At 40.3% G+C, this 19952-nt stretch overlaps 1 protein-coding gene across 1 annotated transcript; it reads left to right on the top strand.

Moving 5' to 3' along the window:
• The first annotated feature begins 18192 nt into the window (after nt 1–18192).
• LOC114320712 (zinc finger BED domain-containing protein RICESLEEPER 2-like) lies at nt 18193–18807 on the top strand. The gene has a single exon (XM_028267775.2). The coding sequence runs from the start codon at nt 18193–18195 to the stop codon at nt 18805–18807; it is 615 nt and encodes a 204-aa protein (XP_028123576.2).
• The last annotated feature ends 1145 nt before the right edge of the window (nt 18808–19952 follow it).

Raw genomic sequence — 19952 nt, 5'->3', positions numbered from 1 at the left:
AGTAAAATGAAGTGTACTAGAGATGGTGAGAAACTATTTGAACATGGCTTCAACATCAGTTTAGGAAAATACAGGAATGATTGGATCTAAAGGCTCAGAAAACTCCTCAGAGGCAGCAACAACAGTACGATGAGCAAGAAGAGATCTATACTGATTCTCGGGATGTTGTGAAGGACCACGTGAGGAAGCACCATGAGAAGAGTGAGTAGTATATGAGCGGTCTGGATTGCAAAAGCAATCTTGCTGCAGATAACCAGGACTAATCTTGTTGCAGTATCGACAATATCAAATTGGGCAATAAAGCAGAAGATAAGTAGAAGGCAGGCCTCGATTCTGACAAAAATTGCAAGTAATGGGCCGTTAGGTGATTGGTGCAGAGAAACTCAGTGAGTGAGGAGTAGCAAGAATTGTATCCATATGAAGAGTCTTCAGAGGGCCAAGACGAGTCTCCTCAGATAATAACTCAGAAATTGCCTACTCAAGAGTAGGCAATGGAGTGCAATAAAGCAGAGATACACACACGGGCTCAAACTGGATAATGTGAGCCATGAGAAATTGAACCAATCGTTCGTGATTACGATACTGAGTGAATAAAGTAGCATCTTCAATATGAGGCCAAGTAGGTTCAGAGAGAGCGAGCTGGTCCTAGACAAAATATATCTGAGAGAGGAAATCATTAACAGACTAACCAGGCTCTTGATGCAGGCGATGAAGTTGACCCTAAAGTTGATATTGATGGGCAAAACTGGTAGTCTGGTATCGTTCTTTCAAAAAATCCCAAATGTCTTTAGTAGAAGTGGTAACAGAGTCAAGCTGAAAACGACCAAACTGAAAACTAATAGAAGGAGTAGAGGTATTTCGAAGCCAAGTGATGATCTGGTAGTTCTTACTGTCCTAATTTTCCAGTCGGCCTTCATATGTAGCAGTAAATTTCAGCGACCTCTTTTACCGATTTGGTCATATCCTCGGTGATAATAAGCTAGAGTTTCTGACCTTTGAGGAAGGAAGACATGGCTTGGGCCCATAGAACATAATTGGATCCATCAAGAAGAACAGAAATCAAATGGGGGGCATCATGGCGATCCATAGGGATAGACCTGTAGAAGCAAAATTAGGTAAAACAAAGTGTACCTATAGCGATCTCAGTTTTGACCTGACATTTTGTTATGTTTCGGACTCGGGTTTAATGCTTTCATATTGTTGTTTATCTCTTGCTTCCCTTGGATCTCCTTGAAATTGGCTTTTGGGTTGTTATAGCAGTGTTTAGGCATATTGGTCGCCTATTTTTCAAACCTTGTGTTGCCCAGAATTTTGGTCCTCCGCTTGAGCAGACTTTGCAAACTCTCAGTACTTTTGCAGACCTACAAAAAATTACTGGAAATGTGATTTCTACGCTCGAGCAGCGTTTCCTACGCTCGAGTGGGTGGGAGCTCGAGCAGCTTTTCTTGCCCTCGAGCGGTTGGTTTGTTGTCTGCAAAACTTCTGGCTGTGTGTTTTCTACGGTCGAGCGTCACTTCTTGCGCTCGAGCAGAATAACTTATTGTGTTTGACGCTTGAGTGTCAACTTTTGCGCTTGAGCAGACTGTGTGTATATCAGTCCATGAAGACAACTTTTTACTTCACTTTTTCATTCCTCTCTCTCTAAAACTGTCCAAAACCCTAAATCTTGAGTTTCTCTCTCTAAAACTTATATTCTCTCTACTATTTCACCTAGATCCATTGAGTTCTTCACCGTAGTGCCTTTGAGAAAAAGGTAGAGCGTCTCAAGATCTTCATTTTCATCCAAACAAAGTTGGGTTTGAGCATCTTTGGAATTTCACTCTTGCTTGGTTCGTCTTCACTCTTTAAGGTAGGATTTTCTACACTTTCATGTGATTTTTAGCTTAGTTATTTGTCATTGTGTAACAATGGTGGGATTTGGGAGTATTTTGAACAAATGTAGGGTTTGGGTGTGAAATGAAAGAGGGATTTTTTTGGTGAATGGGAAATAAATGGTTATAGAGTTTGATAATGAGGTTGCATTGTGTCAAAATTGTAGATTTTGGTACTTGGGTTGACATTTGGAAAACTTGGAGTTTTGCCCTAAATGGGTCGAATGGGTATTTTGTTTGAATAACGAAAATTAACATTGGTAATGTGAAATTGGAGAATTATTGACACAAAAGGTGGAGTTGGACACGTGTTGTCTCTCACCTATGGAAACTTGAATAATTATCTATTGAAAAGATTGTATACCTGTTTAGAAATATATGTATTAGGTTATCAGTAGAGAATAATTATGATTGTAGTAGAAATTGCATGAGGATTAGGTGAATTGAAACTAATCTATTGTTGGTTGTCATTGAATGTGACTATGTCTAAATACATTGTATATGTACGATGTTTGGGAGGAGAAATGAGATGTACTCTATTGTTTGGGAGGAGATAGGGGATGGACTCCATTGAAATTAAGTTGGCCGGAGTGTCTAGGGTGAAAGTCTCAAAATCTTGTGTATACAGGGGTGTTGATCCCGCAGACAAAATTTTCGTAAAATGGCAAATTAAAGTGTTTGTGTGATAATTGTGTTGATTAGATAACCAATGAATTGTAGCCTCAGTTGGGTTGTTGAAAGATAATGAAATTGACTCGTGATTTGAAATGAACTGAAGGAAAGTGGGATAAGATATGCATCTAGTACTCTATGATTATGTAAAATGAGAATATTTTGTCACCAGCATTATATATGCACATTACACTTATATCTTTGTTAAATCTCATATATTGTGTTAGATTGTTCATACTGGGCTTTGGCTCACCCTATTTGGGAAAAACCATTTTCAAGTGTTGGTGATATGCCTCTGCCAAGGCAATAGCTGTGATGGACTTTTGGAAGCAAGAGTTTTTTTTCTTTTGTTGTATCTGTTGAGTCGATGCACTTTAAAGTCCCTCAATTTTGACACTTAATTTTAAATTGCGTGGACAATTTTGGTGAAATTGCTAATGTTGTTTTCGTTTGTCACAACAAATATTATAATGTAAATTGCTTGAGTTTAACTAAGTTCAGTAAAGTTATAAGTTCACTGAAACAAAAATAACAAATGCCATGTATATGCATATTTGCTGATACAAAATGGTAAATTATAGCGATCCCGGGTTTACCCTTGTTGTATAGTGATCCGGACATGTGTCCGTGGATGTTGGTAATTGTTTATTATCTTGTTTACATCCTTTCTTGCTTTGTATTTGAGTTATAGGATGTGTTGGGCGGGTTGGTTACAGGTTGGTTGAGTTTAGAAACCAAAACTAGTTGCCCAGATTTTTGGCCTGTCCGCTCGAGCGGAGGTGTTGGCGCTCGAGCGGGGAATACATCCATCCAGTATTTGTTGTGCAGTGTTGTACGCTCGAGCGTAGGTTTGGCAGCTCGAGCGTAGGTCTGTTTCTGCAAAAGTGCTGAGCGAGTGCATTCTGCGCTCGAGCGGGAGGTTGGCCGCTCGAGCGGAAGTCTGTGAGTGGCCGCTCGAGCGGGGTGTTTTACGCTCGAGCGGAGACCTGGGTTAAAGTCCCGAAGTTGTGACTTTCCAAATCACTTTTTCACTTTCTCTTCTCTCTCTTACTTTTTCAAAATCACCATTGTTGAGCCTCTCACTCTAGACTCTACCTTCTCTCTAGGTTTTGATCTAGTAGGAGTGATTTACTCACCTTTGGCCTTTACAAAAAAGTTGTTGATCGTCGAGGGCTTCATTTTAATCTGAAAATCTCGGGTTTTAGAGCACGTTGGGTTTTGTCGTCTTCTCCTTTGGGACTCCGAATTTGAGGTAGGGATAACCTACTCCTCTCTATGGGTTTTGTCTTTAAATTTTGGTATTTTGAGATGTTGGGCTTGGTTTAGTAATTTTGTGAAAGTTTGGGGCTTTTGTGTAATTTTTATAAAAGTTGGGGTTTTATTCATAATAAACCAAGATGCATGTTTGGCATAGAAAAATGGAATGATTGTTGAATCATTGATGAAAATGGAACCTAAGGGTTGAAATGGTAATTATGGAAAATGGCCTAATTACATTGTTTAATTAATTGGGATAATTAATTGGTGAGAAATGAGGAAATGAAATGTTGATTGAATATCCATTTGTGCATTTATTCTCTGTTTTAGAAATAACTGCTTTGGGCTATCGGTGGAGGATAGTCGAGATTGTTGTAGACAATGCATGATGATTAGGTAAACGGAAACTAATCAATGGAATGTGTCATGGAACTTGACGGTTGATAGAATACATTAATTGTGTGTATTGTGTGATTGTATATAGAACCAATGTGTTTATATACGTTATGTGTAGAGGAGGAGATAGGGGATGTACTCCGCGGTTTAGGGGAAGATAGGGGATGTACCTCTAAACCGGATAGGTATTGGGAGGAGATAGGGGATGAACTCCGTAGACAGAGCTCATATGCTTGTCTAGAGAAGTGAAGATAGAGCTCATATGCTTATCTTTGTGAAGTGGGGATACATCTTGTATGCTTATCTGTGGATATTGTTGATATACATATCTGTTGTAGAGTGTGGATACAGCTTGTATGCTTATCTGTGGATATTGTTAATATACATATCTGTTGAGAATGTGGATATAGCTTTTATGCTTATCTGAATGTGAGATATAGTTTTTATACATATCTGTGGAAATGATGATAGAGCTAGCATGCTTATCTGTTGAAAAAGGGAAAATGAAGAGTAATTGGGACTTGTAAGTCGTTGACATAAATATGTAATTTATGTGATTGTATCAGTGTTGACCAACTATCAATTGCTAATGTTTTAGTCATTGTCCATGGTTGGTTTAGTGTATTTCTACTGGGCTGTGGCTCACCCTATATGGGAATATCATTTTCAGGTACAGGAAGCATGCCACCTCCAAGGACATAGCTTGGAAGGCTAGAGGCGGACATAGTGTAGTTGTTTTACTTTTGATGTATTACATGTAACTTCAAGCCAAGGGCTTAATGTGTAAATGAGTTAGTACTCTTTGTTGTAACCAAGTGTTAACTTGGAAAGCTGTAAGCCCGTAGGGCATTTTGTTATGAGGTTAACATGTAATACTTATGTCTTGGAATTCTAATGAATGAAAGGAATGCAGTTAGTTTAAATGTAAATGCATGTTTTATCTGATGGGTTTATTGTTATTATTTTGAGGGCGTTACAACTTGGTATCAGAGCGTACCGGGTTCGAATACTTTGGGTACGTGGGAAGTGATTAGGATCACAATGGGTTTGTCTCGCTTGATAGAGACGTAGATGTAGTACCATATGCTATGTGGTTATTTGATAACATGCTTATGTGACTATGTGGGTATGGGATTTAATTTCTTGGATGTTGATTGGATCCTTGAGTTTCTGGGAGTCTTGTTGGAAAAGCACTTGATCAACGCTGTTTCTAACCGGAACTCTAGTAACGCCTTGGGACTATCATTATCCGGAAATGAAATTCGTAAGTGCTTATGTGTTTATATGCTTATGTGGAGTGAATTACACTTATCCATGCATTAGGACGTGAGTGTTTAGTTTCGGCACACTTATGAATGTGCTAACGTTTAGTGTTGCCTTTATTAGGATGTCAGGGCGAGGAAGAGGTGCTAGGCGTGGTAGACCTGCGAGGCAGGAAGTACCGTTACAGGGTGAGATTCCGGCAGTGCAGGAGGGAGTTGGGCAGGCCAATGTGGCCGAGCCAGTAGGTCAGCAGGCTATGGGTGCCTTGGCCAGAGAGATAGCAGGAGCTTTGGGTATTCTTAGAGCTGGGAATCAGGCAGCTGAGACAGGGCCTTCCTTCTTGAAGAGGGAGTTCTTTCGGTGTAATCCGGACGAGTTTATCGGGGATCCTAAAGAGCCGCTTAAGGCAGATGAATGGCTCAAACAGACAACGAAGACGTTTGAGATGCTTGGCATCGAGGACGGAGCACTGAAAGTGACCTTGGCATCCTTTCAACTGAAGGGAGATGCGGGTCAATGGTGGAAGTACGAGAAAGCTCGTGTTGGTGGTACTTGGGAGGCGTTTGTGAATGCTTTTCAGGAGAGGTTTTTATCAGCAGCAGCTAGGGAGAAGTTGAGGGATCAGTTTAGCCGGCTTAATCAGCAGGGCTTGTCAGTGGCCGAGTTTGAGGCTACTTTTACCAGTCTGTCTAGGTTTGCACCTGAACTGGTGGCGTCTGAGGAACGCCGTTGCTATGAGTTTGAGCGGAAGTTGAGGCGGGGCCTCAAGTTGAGAATTGGTGGGTCTTATATTCGAGAGTATAGACACCTAGTGGACGCTGCAGCTCATATGGAGCTTATGATGCAGGAGGAGGATGAGGGCCAGAGAGGCTCCAAGAGGAGCCAGGATAGTCAGAGTGATGGCAGGAGACAGAAGGGTAATAACCCTCAACAGTCTCAGGGTGCAGTCTCTAGATCGACCTTTCCAGTGCCTAGTGTAGGCTCAGGGAGAGGCAGTCAGGGAGAATTCACTTGTTACAAGTGTGGCCAGCTGGGTCACAAGGTTTCTGTTTGCCCGCAGAAGGGTGGGGGTCAGAAAGCTGTTTCTTCTTCAGCTAGACCGCAGAGTCAGAGTTTGGGCAGGGGGCAGCTCTTGACTTGTTATCAGTGTGGACAACCTGGGCACATGAAGAGGTTTTGCCCACAGTTGAGTGCCACTTCGGGAGCGTCTGGTTCTAGGCAGACGCAGGGTTTTCAGCCAGCTCAGTCTGTGCAGGCCTCGAGGGCCAATCCGGGAGTTTCATCATCCCAGTCTGTGCAGCAGTCTTTTGCTCCGAGAGGCGAGCAGGTAGACCAGGGGCCTACGGGGCGCGTGTATGCTGTTACCGCGCAGGATTTAGTACCGGCTCCATCAGTAGTGAGAGGTACTTTTCTATTTTGCAACTCAGTTGCTAATGTGTTGATAGACACGGGTGCATCTCATTCTTTTGTATCTGCTGCATTTGCATCTGTTTTGGAATTGGAGTTAGCACAGTTAGCATCTCCTATTTGTGTGGTATCGCCTTTGGGTGGTGAGTTGATTCTGAAACAGGGTGTTAGAGGATGTGATATAGAGGTCGCCGACTATAGGCTTCCTTTTCCGTTTGTTGTCATGCCCATGAAGGGTTTTGATGTTATTTTGGGTATGGACTGGTTATCGTCATACCGGGCTGTTATTGATTGCTACCGCCAGAGGGTTACATTGTGTACCTTGAGCGGGGAGTGGTTCCATTTCTTGGGAGACCGGGTTGGTAGTGTTTTGCCACCGGGGTATGATTCGCGAGGGCGAAGTGAGCTTAGTGGTCTACTTGCCAGTTTTGAGAGTGGTGAGAGTGGTGAGACCCAGGTTGTGTTACCGAGGGTGGTTTGTGAGTATTCGGATGTCTTTCCCGAAGATCTTGTTAGTTTGCCACCTCACCGAGAGATAGAGTTCTCTATTGATTTAGTGCCGGGTACGGCGCCGATTTCTATGGCACCTTACCGTTTTGCTCCAGCAGAGTTGGTTGAATTGAAAGTTCAGCTCCAGGAATTGCTAGTTAAGGGCTTTGTTCGCCCTAGTGTTTCACCGTGGGGAGCACCGGCACTCTTTGTTAAAAAGAAAGATGGTGCCTTGAGATTGTGTATAGACTACCGGAAGCTGAATCGGGCTACGGTTAAGAATAAGTACCCTATGCCCCGTATAGATGATTTGTTTGACCAATTGAAGGGTTCCCGTTGTTTCTCTAAGATAGACTTGAGATCGGGTTACCATCAGTTGAGGGTCAGGGATGAGGATATTCCGAAAACGGCATTCCGTACGCGGTATGGCCATTATGAGTTTCTGGTGATGCCATTTGGGCTTACCAATGCACCGGCAGTCTTTATGGACTTGATGAACCGGATTTTCCGGGAGTTCTTAGACCGATTTGTGGTTGTTTTCGTGGATGATATCCTTATCTATTCGTCTTCTGAGGAGGAGCACGAGGCACACTTGAGAGTGGTGCTTGAGTTACTTAGAGCCCATAGGCTGTATGCCAAGTTTGGGAAATGTGAGTTCTGGCTGGGGGAAGTCAAATTCTTAGGCCACGTGGTATCCGGAAAAGGGGTGTCTGTTGATACATCCAAGGTTGAGGCAGTGCAAGATTGGGCACAGCCTAAGAGTGTGTTTGAGATCCGCAGTTTTCTGGGATTAGCTGGGTATTACCGTCGGTTTGTGAAAGATTTCTCCAGGTTAGCGTCACCGTTGACTAGACTGACTCGGAAGGGAGTCAAGTTTGTGTGGAGTGAGACTTGTGAAAAGTCGTTCCAAGAGTTGAAAATTAGATTGACCACCGCTCCGGTGTTGATTATTCCGGAGAGAGGGTTGGGTTATGCGGTTTATTATGATGCCTCACGAGAGGGTTTAGGTTGTGTGTTGATGCAAGAGGGGAAAGTGGTAGCTTATGGCTCACGTCAGTTGAAAATACACGAGAAGAATTACCCCACACACGACCTAGAGTTAGCAGCTGTGATCTTTGCCTTGAAAATCTGGAGGCACTACCTTTATGGTGAGAGGTTCGAGGTATTCTCGGATCACAAGAGTTTGAAGTATCTGTTTACACAGAGAGACTTGAATCTGAGGCAGAGGAGATGGATGGAGTTCATCGAGGATTATGATTTTGAGTTGCATTATCATCCGGGAAAGGCCAATGTTGTGGCCGATGCCCTTAGTAGGAAAACCATTAGTGATGTAGCTTGTATAGCCATCCGGGAATGGGTGATGTTGGGAGCACTTGGCGAGTTTGATTTGCTATTGAGCGAATCTGTTGAGGCTGCGGCCTTGTTTTCTGTTGTTGCGCAGCCTACACTTGTGATTAGAGTGTTAGAGGCACAGAGAGGTGACCTTGAGGTAGAATCCCTCCGAGAGAAGATCTCCAGTGGGAAAGTTGAGAAGGGTTTGACGGTGTATCCCGACCTGAGTGTGAGATACCGAGACCGTTTGTTGTACCGGAGTCTTGCCGAGAGGAAGTACTCCGAGAGTTTCATCATTCGCGCCTTGCGGTGCATCCGGGAGGTACTAAGATGTATCAGGATTTGGGTCGCCAGTTTTGGTGGCGGGGTATGAAAAGAGATGTGGCTGTTTTCGTATCGAAGTGCCTTACTTGCCAGCAAGTGAAGGCCGAGCATCAGAGGCCAGCGGGTTTGTTGCAACCCTTGCCTATTGCCGAGTGGAAGTGGGAGCATGTCACTATGGACTTCGTTGTGGGTCTTCCGAGGACTCAGCGGGGTAGTGATGCTATTTGGGTGGTTGTAGACCGGTTGACTAAGTCGGCGCACTTTATTCCTATGCGCGTGAGAGATTCGGTAGATCATCTTGCCGATTTGTATATTCGGGATGTAGTGAGGTTGCACGGGGTCCCAGTGACGATCGTCTCAGATAGAGATCCTCGTTTTACTGCTAGGTTGTGGCAGAGTTTGCAGAGTGCCTTGGGCACTAAGTTGACCTTTAGTACGGCTTATCATCCTCAGACTGACGGGCAGTCCGAGCGTACTATTCAGATCCTCGAGGATATGCTTCGGGGTTGTGTCCTGGATTTCAGTGGGACGTGGGAGAGGCACTTGCCATTGGTAGAGTTTGCCTACAACAACAGTTTTCAGTCTAGCATCGGTATGGCACCGTTTGAGGCCTTGTATGGCCGACCGTGTAGATCTCCAGTTTGTTGGGCCGAGGTGGGTGATGCACCTTTGTTGGGTCCGGAGTTGGTTAGGGAGACGACGGAGAAAGTTGAGCTTATCCGTAGGAGGCTTGTTACAGCCCAGAGTCGACAAAAGAGTTATGCCGACCGTAGGAGGAGGCCTTTGGCATTTGAGGTAGGTGATCATGTCTTTCTGAAAATATCACCTAGGCGAGGCCTGATGAGGTTTGGGAAGAGTGGGAAGTTATCCCCTCGGTTTATTGGTCCTTTTGAGATCCTTGAGAGGATTGGTGAGGTTGCTTATCGATTAGCCTTACCACCGCAGTTGTCCGGAGTGCATGACGTGTTTCATGTGAGTATGCTTCGGAAGTATGAGCCAGATCCATCACATGTGCTGGATTGGAGCGATTTAGAGGTAGATGAGGATGCCTCGTATGAGGAGAGACCGGTTCGGGTCTTGGATAGGCGGGATCAGGTCCTGCGTGGCAAGACCATTCCTTTGGTGAAAGTCTTGTGGAAACATCATGGAGTGGAGGAAGCCACTTGGGAACGTGAGTTGGAAGTCCGAGAGAAATATCCGGACTTGTTTATTGATATGTAATTTTGTATTTAAATTTTACATTTTGTTGAACTTAAGAGCTTGGATATATGTCTTAAGTTGTGAAACATTGAAAATGTTTTGGTTATTGGAAGTATGTTTTGGAACTTGCCCCTTTTGGAAGTTGAAAGTGACATTATATGCGTTAAATATATTGTTGAAATTGGAAGGATAGTGCATAATGTTGATGCATGTTGAAAATACATATGTTGTTTACATATTGTGATATGTCTCTTGTTAAAGGGATGGAATAACCGGTAATGGGTCGAATTGTTGAATGTTCAAGTGTAACATTGTTTAAAATGAAAGAACACCTGTTTTTTGTAAACTTGTGCTTAATTTCGGGGACGAAATTCTTTAAGGGGGGGAGGTTATAGCGATCCCGGGTTTACCCTTGTTGTATAGTGATCCGGACATGTGTCCGTGGATGTTGGTAATTGTTTATTATCTTGTTTACATCCTTTCTTGCTTTGTATTTGAGTTATAGGATGTGTTGGGCGGGTTGGTTACAGGTTGGTTGAGTTTAGAAACCAAAACTAGTTGCCCAGATTTTTGGCCTGTCCGCTCGAGCGGAGGTGTTGGCGCTCGAGCGGGGAATACATCCATCCAGTATTTGTTGTGCAGTGTTGTACGCTCGAGCGTAGGTTTGGCAGCTCGAGCGTAGGTCTGTTTCTGCAAAAGTGCTGAGCGAGTGCATTCTGCGCTCGAGCGGGAGGTTGGCCGCTCGAGCGGAAGTCTGTGAGTGGCCGCTCGAGCGGGGTGTTTTACGCTCGAGCGGAGACCTGGGTTAAAGTCCCGAAGTTGTGACTTTCCAAATCACTTTTTCACTTTCTCTTCTCTCTCTTACTTTTTCAAAATCACCATTGTTGAGCCTCTCACTCTAGACTCTACCTTCTCTCTAGGTTTTGATCTAGTAGGAGTGATTTACTCACCTTTGGCCTTTACAAAAAAGTTGTTGATCGTCGAGGGCTTCATTTTAATCTGAAAATCTCGGGTTTTGGAGCACGTTGGGTTTTGTCGTCTTCTCCTTTGGGACTCCGAATTTGAGGTAGGGATAACCTACTCCTCTCTATGGGTTTTGTCTTTAAATTTTGGTATTTTGAGATGTTGGGCTTGGTTTAGTAATTTTGTGAAAGTTTGGGGCTTTTGTGTAATTTTTACAAAAGTTGGGGTTTTATTCATAATAAACCAAGATGCATGTTTGGCATAGAAAAATGGAATGATTGTTGAATCATTGATGAAAATGGAACCTAAGGGTTGAAATGGTAATTATGGAAAATGGCCTAATTACATTGTTTAATTAATTGGGATAATTAATTGGTGAGAAATGAGGAAATGAAATGTTGATTGAATATCCATTTGTGCATTTATTCTCTGTTTTAGAAATAACTGCTTTGGGCTATCGGTGGAGGATAGTCGAGATTGTTGTAGACAATGCATGATGATTAGGTAAACGGAAACTAATCAATGGAATGTGTCATGGAACTTGACGGTTGATAGAATACATTAATTGTGTGTATTGTGTGATTGTATATAGAACCAATGTGTTTATATACGTTATGTGTAGAGGAGGAGATAGGGGATGTACTCCGCGGTTTAGGGGAAGATAGGGGATGTACCTCTAAACCGGATAGGTATTGGGAGGAGATAGGGGATGAACTCCGTAGACAGAGCTCATATGCTTGTCTAGAGAAGTGAAGATAGAGCTCATATGCTTATCTTTGTGAAGTGGGGATACAGCTTGTATGCTTATCTGTGGATATTGTTGATATACATATCTGTTGTAGAGTGTGGATACAGCTTGTATGCTTATCTGTGGATATTGTTAATATACATATCTGTTGAGAATGTAGATATAGCTTTTATGCTTATCTGAATGTGAGATATAGTTTTTATACATATCTGTGGAAATGATGATAGAGCTAGCATGCTTATCTGTTGAAAAAGGGAAAATGAAGAGTAATTGGGACTTGTAAGTCGTTGACATAAATATGTAATTTATGTGATTGTATCAGTGTTGACCAACTATCAATTGCTAATGTTTTAGTCATTGTCCATGGTTGGTTTAGTGTATTTCTATTGGGCTGTGGCTCACCCTATATGGGAATATCATTTTCAGGTACAGGAAGCATGCCACCTCCAAGGACATAGCTTGGAAGGCTAGAGGCGGACATAGTGTAGTTGTTTTACTTTTGATGTATTACATGTAACTTCAAGCCAAGGGCTTAATGTGTAAATGAGTTAGTACTCTTTGTTGTAACCAAGTGTTAACTTGGAAAGCTGTAAGCCCGTAGGGCATTTTGTTATGAGGTTAACATGTAATACTTATGTCTTGGAATTCTAATGAATGAAAGGAATGCAGTTAGTTTAAATGTAAATGCATGTTTTATCTGATGGGTTTATTGTTATTATTTTGAGGGCGTTACATAAATAGTTATAATCAAATGGACCTAGTTGAAAGAAAAGTTAAAATTTGAGGCTGCAAATTGAGGCCATTGAAAATTTGTGCAAAACAAATGACACAAACGGAAAAGTACAGGGGCTACTATAACAATTTATCCTATAAAAAATTTCGGATATTCCTTGGTGATGGATTTCATTTGTTAAAAAACATATCTATGAAACCAACTAGTAGCAAGTCTTCAAGGACAAAATCTAACATTGTTGGTGCAATGTGAGAAATACCCATCAGATGCAATGATGCTTGCAAAGTATTCTGATGAATATTTAGAAGAATACACAGAAGGGGACTTAATGGGAGTGTTCATCGAATTTTTTGAGAGTGGGGAAGTTAATTTGTGCACCAATGCATCATTCATTTGCCTAATTCCTAAGAAAGAGAGGTTAGTTAAGATTGGGGATTTTAGGCCCATTAGCTTGGTTACTTCGCTTTAGAAAATTTTGGGAAAAATTCTTTCCGCAAGGCTTAGGGTTGTTCTTGGAGAGACAATCTCTCATTAACAAGGTGCATTTGTGAATGGAAGGCAAATTTTGGATGTAATTTTACTTGCCAATGAGGTTGTTGAGGAGTATAAGGGATTGCATAAGGAGGGTGTTATTTTCAAGGTGGATTTTGAAAAAGCATATGATCATGTGGATTGGGGTTTTTTTGATTTCATTTTGGAAAGGAAAGGTTTCGGTTATAGGTGGAGAAAATGGATTTGGGGTTGTGTGTCGTCATGCAATATGTCGGTTATGGTTAATGGTAAGGCTGGGAGTTCTTTTTAGGCATCTAGGGGATAAGGCAGGGTGGCCTTTTGTTACCGTTTCTGTTCATTTTAGTAGTTGACATGTTGGGTAGGCTAATTGATTTAGCAAAGGAAAAGGGTGTTATTGAGGGGTTTGTGGTAGGGAGAGATATGATCCTAGTGACTAATTTATAGTTTGCGGATGACACAATTTTTTTCTCATCAAATGAGGAAAGTAAGGTGGGCAACTTGTTAATGCTTTTGAGAATCTTTGAAGTTGTTTCCAGTCTCAAGGTCAATCTTAGTAAGAACAGTGTGTTGGGTATTAATCTGGAGCAAAGTTGTGTGCAAAGGATGGCGGCCATTCTAGGTTGTCCCATTGAGGAATTCCCTTTTAAGTATTTGGGTATGCCATGAGGAGGGTATCCTCAAATGAAGTCTTTTTGGAACCCTCTCCTTTTCAAGATCGGAAAAAGGCTGGATGGTTGAAAGAGAGAGTTATTGTCTAAGGGGAGGAGATACACTTTGGTGCAGTCAGTGTTGAGTTGCATTCTTGTCTACTTTTTATCTTTGTTTAAGATTCTAGTTAGAATTGCAAAGAAAATTGAGAAATTGATGTGAGACTTTCATTGGGAAGGGTGTGATGAGGGTAAAAAGGATCACTTAGTTAAGTGGGAGGTGGTTTCCCTCCCTAGGCAGAAAGGGTGTCGTGCTATCGGGAATTTTGTTGCTAGGAACATTGCACTCTTGAGCAAATGGTTGTGGAGATTCTCTAGTGAAAGCGAGTCACTATGGTGTTCCATCATTAAAAGAAAGTATGGAGTTCAGAACAATGGTAGAGATTCTAATGTGGTTAGTAGAGGCAATTGTTGGTCTTCTTGGAAGTACATATCTCATTTTTATCCTACAGTGTCTTTTTTCTTTGAGAGTGGGTAATGGGGTTCATATTTAGTTTTGGGAAGACATGTGGTTCGGGGTTACTTTTTTCGATAAAGCTTTTTTGTTGTTTTATAGATTGGTCTATTATCGGAATGTGTCAATAGCGTTGGTGGCATGCTCTAATGTGGCACCAATCTCTTAGTTAATAGAGGCAATTGTCGGTCTCCTTGGAAGTGCATATCTCATTTTTATCCTATAGTGTCTCCTTTCTTTGAGAGTGGGTAATGGGGTTCATATTAAGTTTTGGGAAGACATGTGGTTTAGGGTTACTTTTTTCGATAGAGCTTTTCTATTGTTTTATAGATTGGTCTATTATTGGAATGTGTCAATAGCATTGGTGGCATGCTCTAATGTGGCACCAATCTCTTGGTTAATAGAGGCAATTGTCGGTCTCCTTGGAAGTACATATCTCATTTTTATCCTATAATGTCTCCTTTCTTTGAGAGTAGGTAATGGGGTTCATATTCAGTTTTGGGAAAACGTATGGTTTGGGTTACTTCTTTCGATAGAGCTTCTCTGTTGTTTTATAGATTGTCCTATTAGCGGAATGTGTCAATAACGTCGGTGGCATGCTCTAATGTGGCACCAATCTCTTGGAATTTCAACTTCCTTAGGAATTTAAGCAATAGAGAGTCTCATGAGTTGGCTTCTTTCTTTATCTTCATCTTGTGATAGAAGGGTTTGGAGTATCACTCCCTCAGGCGTATTCTCATGCGAGTCTTTGTTTGATAACTATTGATAAATCTTCTGTCTAATTGTTTCCTCTTCACAAGATAATCTGGAAAACGGTTGTTCTCCATAAAGTGAAGTTTTTCATGTGGTCCTTAGCTCAAGCAGGTGTCTTGACCAATGATCTCTTTCAAAGGAGAAGGCCCAATAATTTTCTTTATCCTCAATGGTGTGTGATGTGCAAGAGTAGTATGGAATTGGTGGATCATTTATTTCTCCACTATTCGGTGTCTCTTTCACTACGGCAGTGTCTTTTCATTTTTTGCGATGATCAGTGGGTTGCTTATGCTTCTTTTTAGGTTTGCAGGGTTTGGAGGTAGCCAGAGAGCCAAAACTTTGTGGTCCTGTATTGTTTGTGCTATTTTTTGATCCTTATGGCTAGAGAGGAATGCAGGGATCTTTGAAGGGAAGGAGTCAAGTGTTGACTCATTATAGGACAAGGTGGGATATTTAGCTTTGCTTTGGGCTCTTATATCTAGAACTTTTAAAGGAGTTCCATTTTTCTTGATTTCTAGGGATTGGGCTGCTGTTTGCCATTCCTAATTTTTGGTTTTCTTGTTTATTTTTGGTTTTTGTTGTTGTTTTGAAACTTCTTGTTTGAGGACTACTTATCCTCTTTCTCTTTTCTTGCTTATACTTAATAATATTCTTTGACGCTTTTCAGAAAAAACAAAAAAACAAAAAAAAAAAACAAAAACAAAAACAAAAATTGTTTTTTGATTTCTCATTTGAGTTGCACAATCAAGTAGAGTTGTTTGTTGAAATGTTGCACAATGTATTGGAATTATTTGTTGAAATGTCTGATTGAATATAGTTGTTTCATTTTGGCTTGATTTGGCAATCTGCATTTCTCATTTTTCATATCCATTTGTGCCAATAACCAAAGGGCAGTGCAACGGATCCACCAACCCACCAAACCCGACCTGACTCGACACCTGATGAATGGATGTGTAACCTCTGGCGGACGGGTGAGGGCCTGGTTTTCCAGTTTTCTCAGGTTCGGGTCGAGTGGTGGGTGATCCGCCATTTTACCCAGTAGACTCGACCCGCCCGTGACTATTTTTTTTTTTTCCACTTTTTCCTTACGCCTCGGGCCCCTTTTCTTTAGATTTTGCCCTAATTTCTTGACAGACTCAACAAACAAACCCAACACACACACGCAGAAACTCTCTCTCTCTCTCTCTACCCTACCCATCATTCGACAATCTACATGGTGAACCTCTGAGCGACGATCTACACACTGAACCTTTGACCGACGATCTACACTGAACGACCAACGATCTACACTTTTGAACGGCGATCGATTTGTATTGAACGACGATCAATCTACACTGTCACTGAGGTATCTCTCTCTCTCTCTCTAGATAGAAGGTATACATATATCTCTCTCTGTATATTATATGTATATTGTGTATTTCATAAATGGAAGTGTTTAGAATCTGCTTGACAAAAGTAACAAACAGAAGTTAATATATATATATATATTATATGCTCTAATAATTTATATATAAGTGCCAGCAGCACCAGCAACCTTTACTGTATATATTAGGATAGATTTCTTCTTTCCCTTCTCATTTTTGCTATGTTTTGGAACTTTAGATGCTTTGGATTTTGGCTTTGTGAAAAGAAAAGGAATTGAAAATTAGTAGAAGAAGCTAAATTTGTTTTGTTTGGTTGGGTTAGAAATATAAGCAGAAAATTAATGGGTCTGTGACAACTACAAAAAAAAATCATTTTTTTGTTTAGTTACTTGGATATGGGTCTGTGACAACAATAGAAAATTTGTTTTGTTTAGTTACTTGGATATGGGTCTGTGACAACACCAGAAAATTTGTTTTGTTTAATTACTTGGGTTTGTGTTAAAAATCATTTTTTTGTTTAGTCATTTTTTTGATAAGGCCTTGCATAAATACTTGGATATCATTGGAGGCTTGACTACTCTGTTTCAATCACTTTGTAATTAGAATTCTCAATTATAAACTTGTTTCAATCAGGTGGACTATTTTCCCTTATTGATTTGTTTGATTACTGAGAGGACATATTCAAAGAAATTAAACTAGTTTTTTTTCCCCTTTGATTGAGTTGATAAAAAGACATTGAAATTTTGTTGAAATTCTGTTAAGCATCTCTGTTGTTAGACCATGTATTTGAAAAGCATATTTTGAATGAATTTTTATTAGTTTTGGTAGTATATTTGATAATCTTGTGGTCATGGATCCTTCAAGTGAAGAAACATTTTTTGTGCGTCCCAATGTTAGCCCGAATCATCTTCTATTGACCCCTTCACCCAACCTAATGCTCCTCCTCCTAGACCACCCTGGCCAAAACAAGTAGTAGTAGTGGGAGAATAACATCAAAGGCTTGGGATCATTTTGAAAAGATTAAGGGCATTGATGGGAAAGATAGGGCTATGTGCAAGAATTGTAAGAAAGAATATATGGCCGGTTCTAAGAGTCATGGAACAAGTAATTTGTTAAGTCATTCGAAAAATTGTACAAAATATCCATATAGGGATACTCATGGGCAACAATCATTGGTATTTAAACCTAGAGAAGTTGGTGGGGAGGGTGTTGTTGATGTTGTGGCTACGTCATTTTCTGTAGAAGTTGCTAGAAGGTATCTTGCGGAGATGATAGTAATTGATGAATTACCCTTTAGATTTGTGGACGGGGTTGGTTTTAAGAGGTTTTGTAATGTCATGCAACCCAAGTTCAAGATCCCATCTCGATATACTGCTGCTAGGGACATTCTAGACATATATACCAATGAAAGGGAGAAGTTAAAGAAAATTGTGGAAGGGGCGTAGAATTTGTTTTACCATAGACACATGAACTTCCATACAAAATTTGTGTTATATGTGTCTAACTGCACATTTCATTGATGATGATTGGAAGTTACGAAAGAGGATCATAAATTTTTGTCAAGTTGAAAACCATAAAGGAGAAACTCTTGGTAAAAAAATTGAGGCACTCTTAAAAGAGTGAGACATTGATGGCATTTTTACCTTAACTGTTGATAATGCGAGTTCCAATAATCTAACCATTAGATTCTTGAAACGAACCACAAAACTGTGGAAAGGAACTGTCTTGGGCCATGAATTTTTACACATGCATTGTTGTGTGCATATTCTAAATCTCATTGTTAGTGATGGATTAAAGGATCTTGAGTCTTGTATAGCGAATGTGAGGCATGCAGTGAGGTATGTGAGGTCTTCTCCAAACCGCCTTGACACTTTTAAAAAGTATGTGGAAAGTTTGAAAATTGAGAGTAAGAGTCTCTTGTGCCTAGATGTGCCAACACGGTGGAATTCCACATATCTTATGTTGGAGGCGGCGGAAAAATTTGACGGTGTTTTTCAAAGAATGGGTGAGAAGGACTACAATTACAAACACTACTTTTTGGATAATGAAGGGGGTGAGAGGAGAGAGATGCCTACAGCCGAGGATTGGGATAACTGTAGGGTGTTTTTGAAATTTCTTAGAATGTTCTACAATGCCACAAAGAGATTTTCTGGGTCTTTATTTGTTACTTCAAACACATTCTACACTGAAATTTTTGTCATTGAAAATATGAATGGACAATTAATCAAAGACAATGATCCTATTTTGTCTTCAATGGCAAAGAAAATGAAAGAGAAGTTTGACAAGTATTGGGAAAATGGGGATAAAATCAATCTACTTTTGTATGTTGCAGTTGTGCTTGATCCTCGAAAAAAAAAATGACATACTTGCAATTTTGTTTTTCGACAATTTTTGGTGAAGATGGGGTGAAAGTGAAACAAATGTTAGAGAAGGTGAAAAATTGCTTGAGTCAATTGTATGATCATTATGCCACACTTGATTCAACAAATGTGCATGCCTCCAATGTAAATGAAAGAGTAGATATGGTGATAGATGAAAATGACCCATACTCTATTGTGAACTCTCAATTTAACTCATTTTTGGAGGGGCAATTTTCTAGTAGTGGAAGTATCTCGGAATTGGACAAGTACTTGGGTGATATTGAGAAAGTTGGGAATAATGCTCAATTTGATATCTTGGAGTGGTGGAAGGTTAATGCAACAAAGTATAGAATATTATCACTTATAGCACGAGATGTGTTGGCAATGCCTATTTCCGCTATTGCTTCTGAGTCGGCTTTTAGTACAGGAGGTCGTATACTTGATCCATTTCGTAGTTCACTTGCTCCCAAGATGGTGGAAGTTCTTGTTTGTACACAAAATTGGCTTCGAAGTAACATTCCAATATGCCTTCGACAAGCAATGGAGGATGTTGAACAATTTGAACAACAATATGATTCGGGTAATTTATACAATGATTTACTTATTTTTTATCCATTTCATTTATTTTGTATTAGTCAAAATTCATTATCTTCACTTTACATATTTTTATTGTGTTATGTTTTTTGTGTGGTTGTTTCGGAATCAAGTTCATGTTCAACCCCAAGTCCGGAGAGTAATTTTATTGAAATTTAATATCATTGGTAAAATACTTCCCCTTGGTTAAATGTTTTTAACATATGTTTACTTGTTTTAAGTTTAAGATTTTTTAGTATTTTCTTTATTAAATAATTTTATTTTTTTGTTATGTAGGTTTACATGGCTCATGGTTTTGGTGAAAGGAAATGAATGATTTTTTTGCTTCTTTTTGGATGACTACAACTTATTTTTTTTGGATGCACAATGTTTTGTTGGATGACTATAACTTTTTTATTTTTGGAACTCTTGGATGATTGTCACTTGAATGCGCAATGTTTTCCTTATGTTTTATATGTAATTTTATCATTGCACAACTCTGAAATTTATTTTAAATTTTATAGTTTTATTATTTTACATGGTTTATGATTTAGTAAAATTAGTAAAATTTGT

The sequence above is a fragment of the Camellia sinensis genome, chromosome 12, assembly GCF_055761805.1.
Source record: "Camellia sinensis isolate YWXY chromosome 12, ASM5576180v1, whole genome shotgun sequence".
NCBI lineage: Eukaryota > Viridiplantae > Streptophyta > Magnoliopsida > Ericales > Theaceae > Camellia > Camellia sinensis.
The sequence above is the reverse complement of the archived record's forward strand: the minus strand, read 5'-3'. Positions and strand labels throughout refer to the sequence as shown.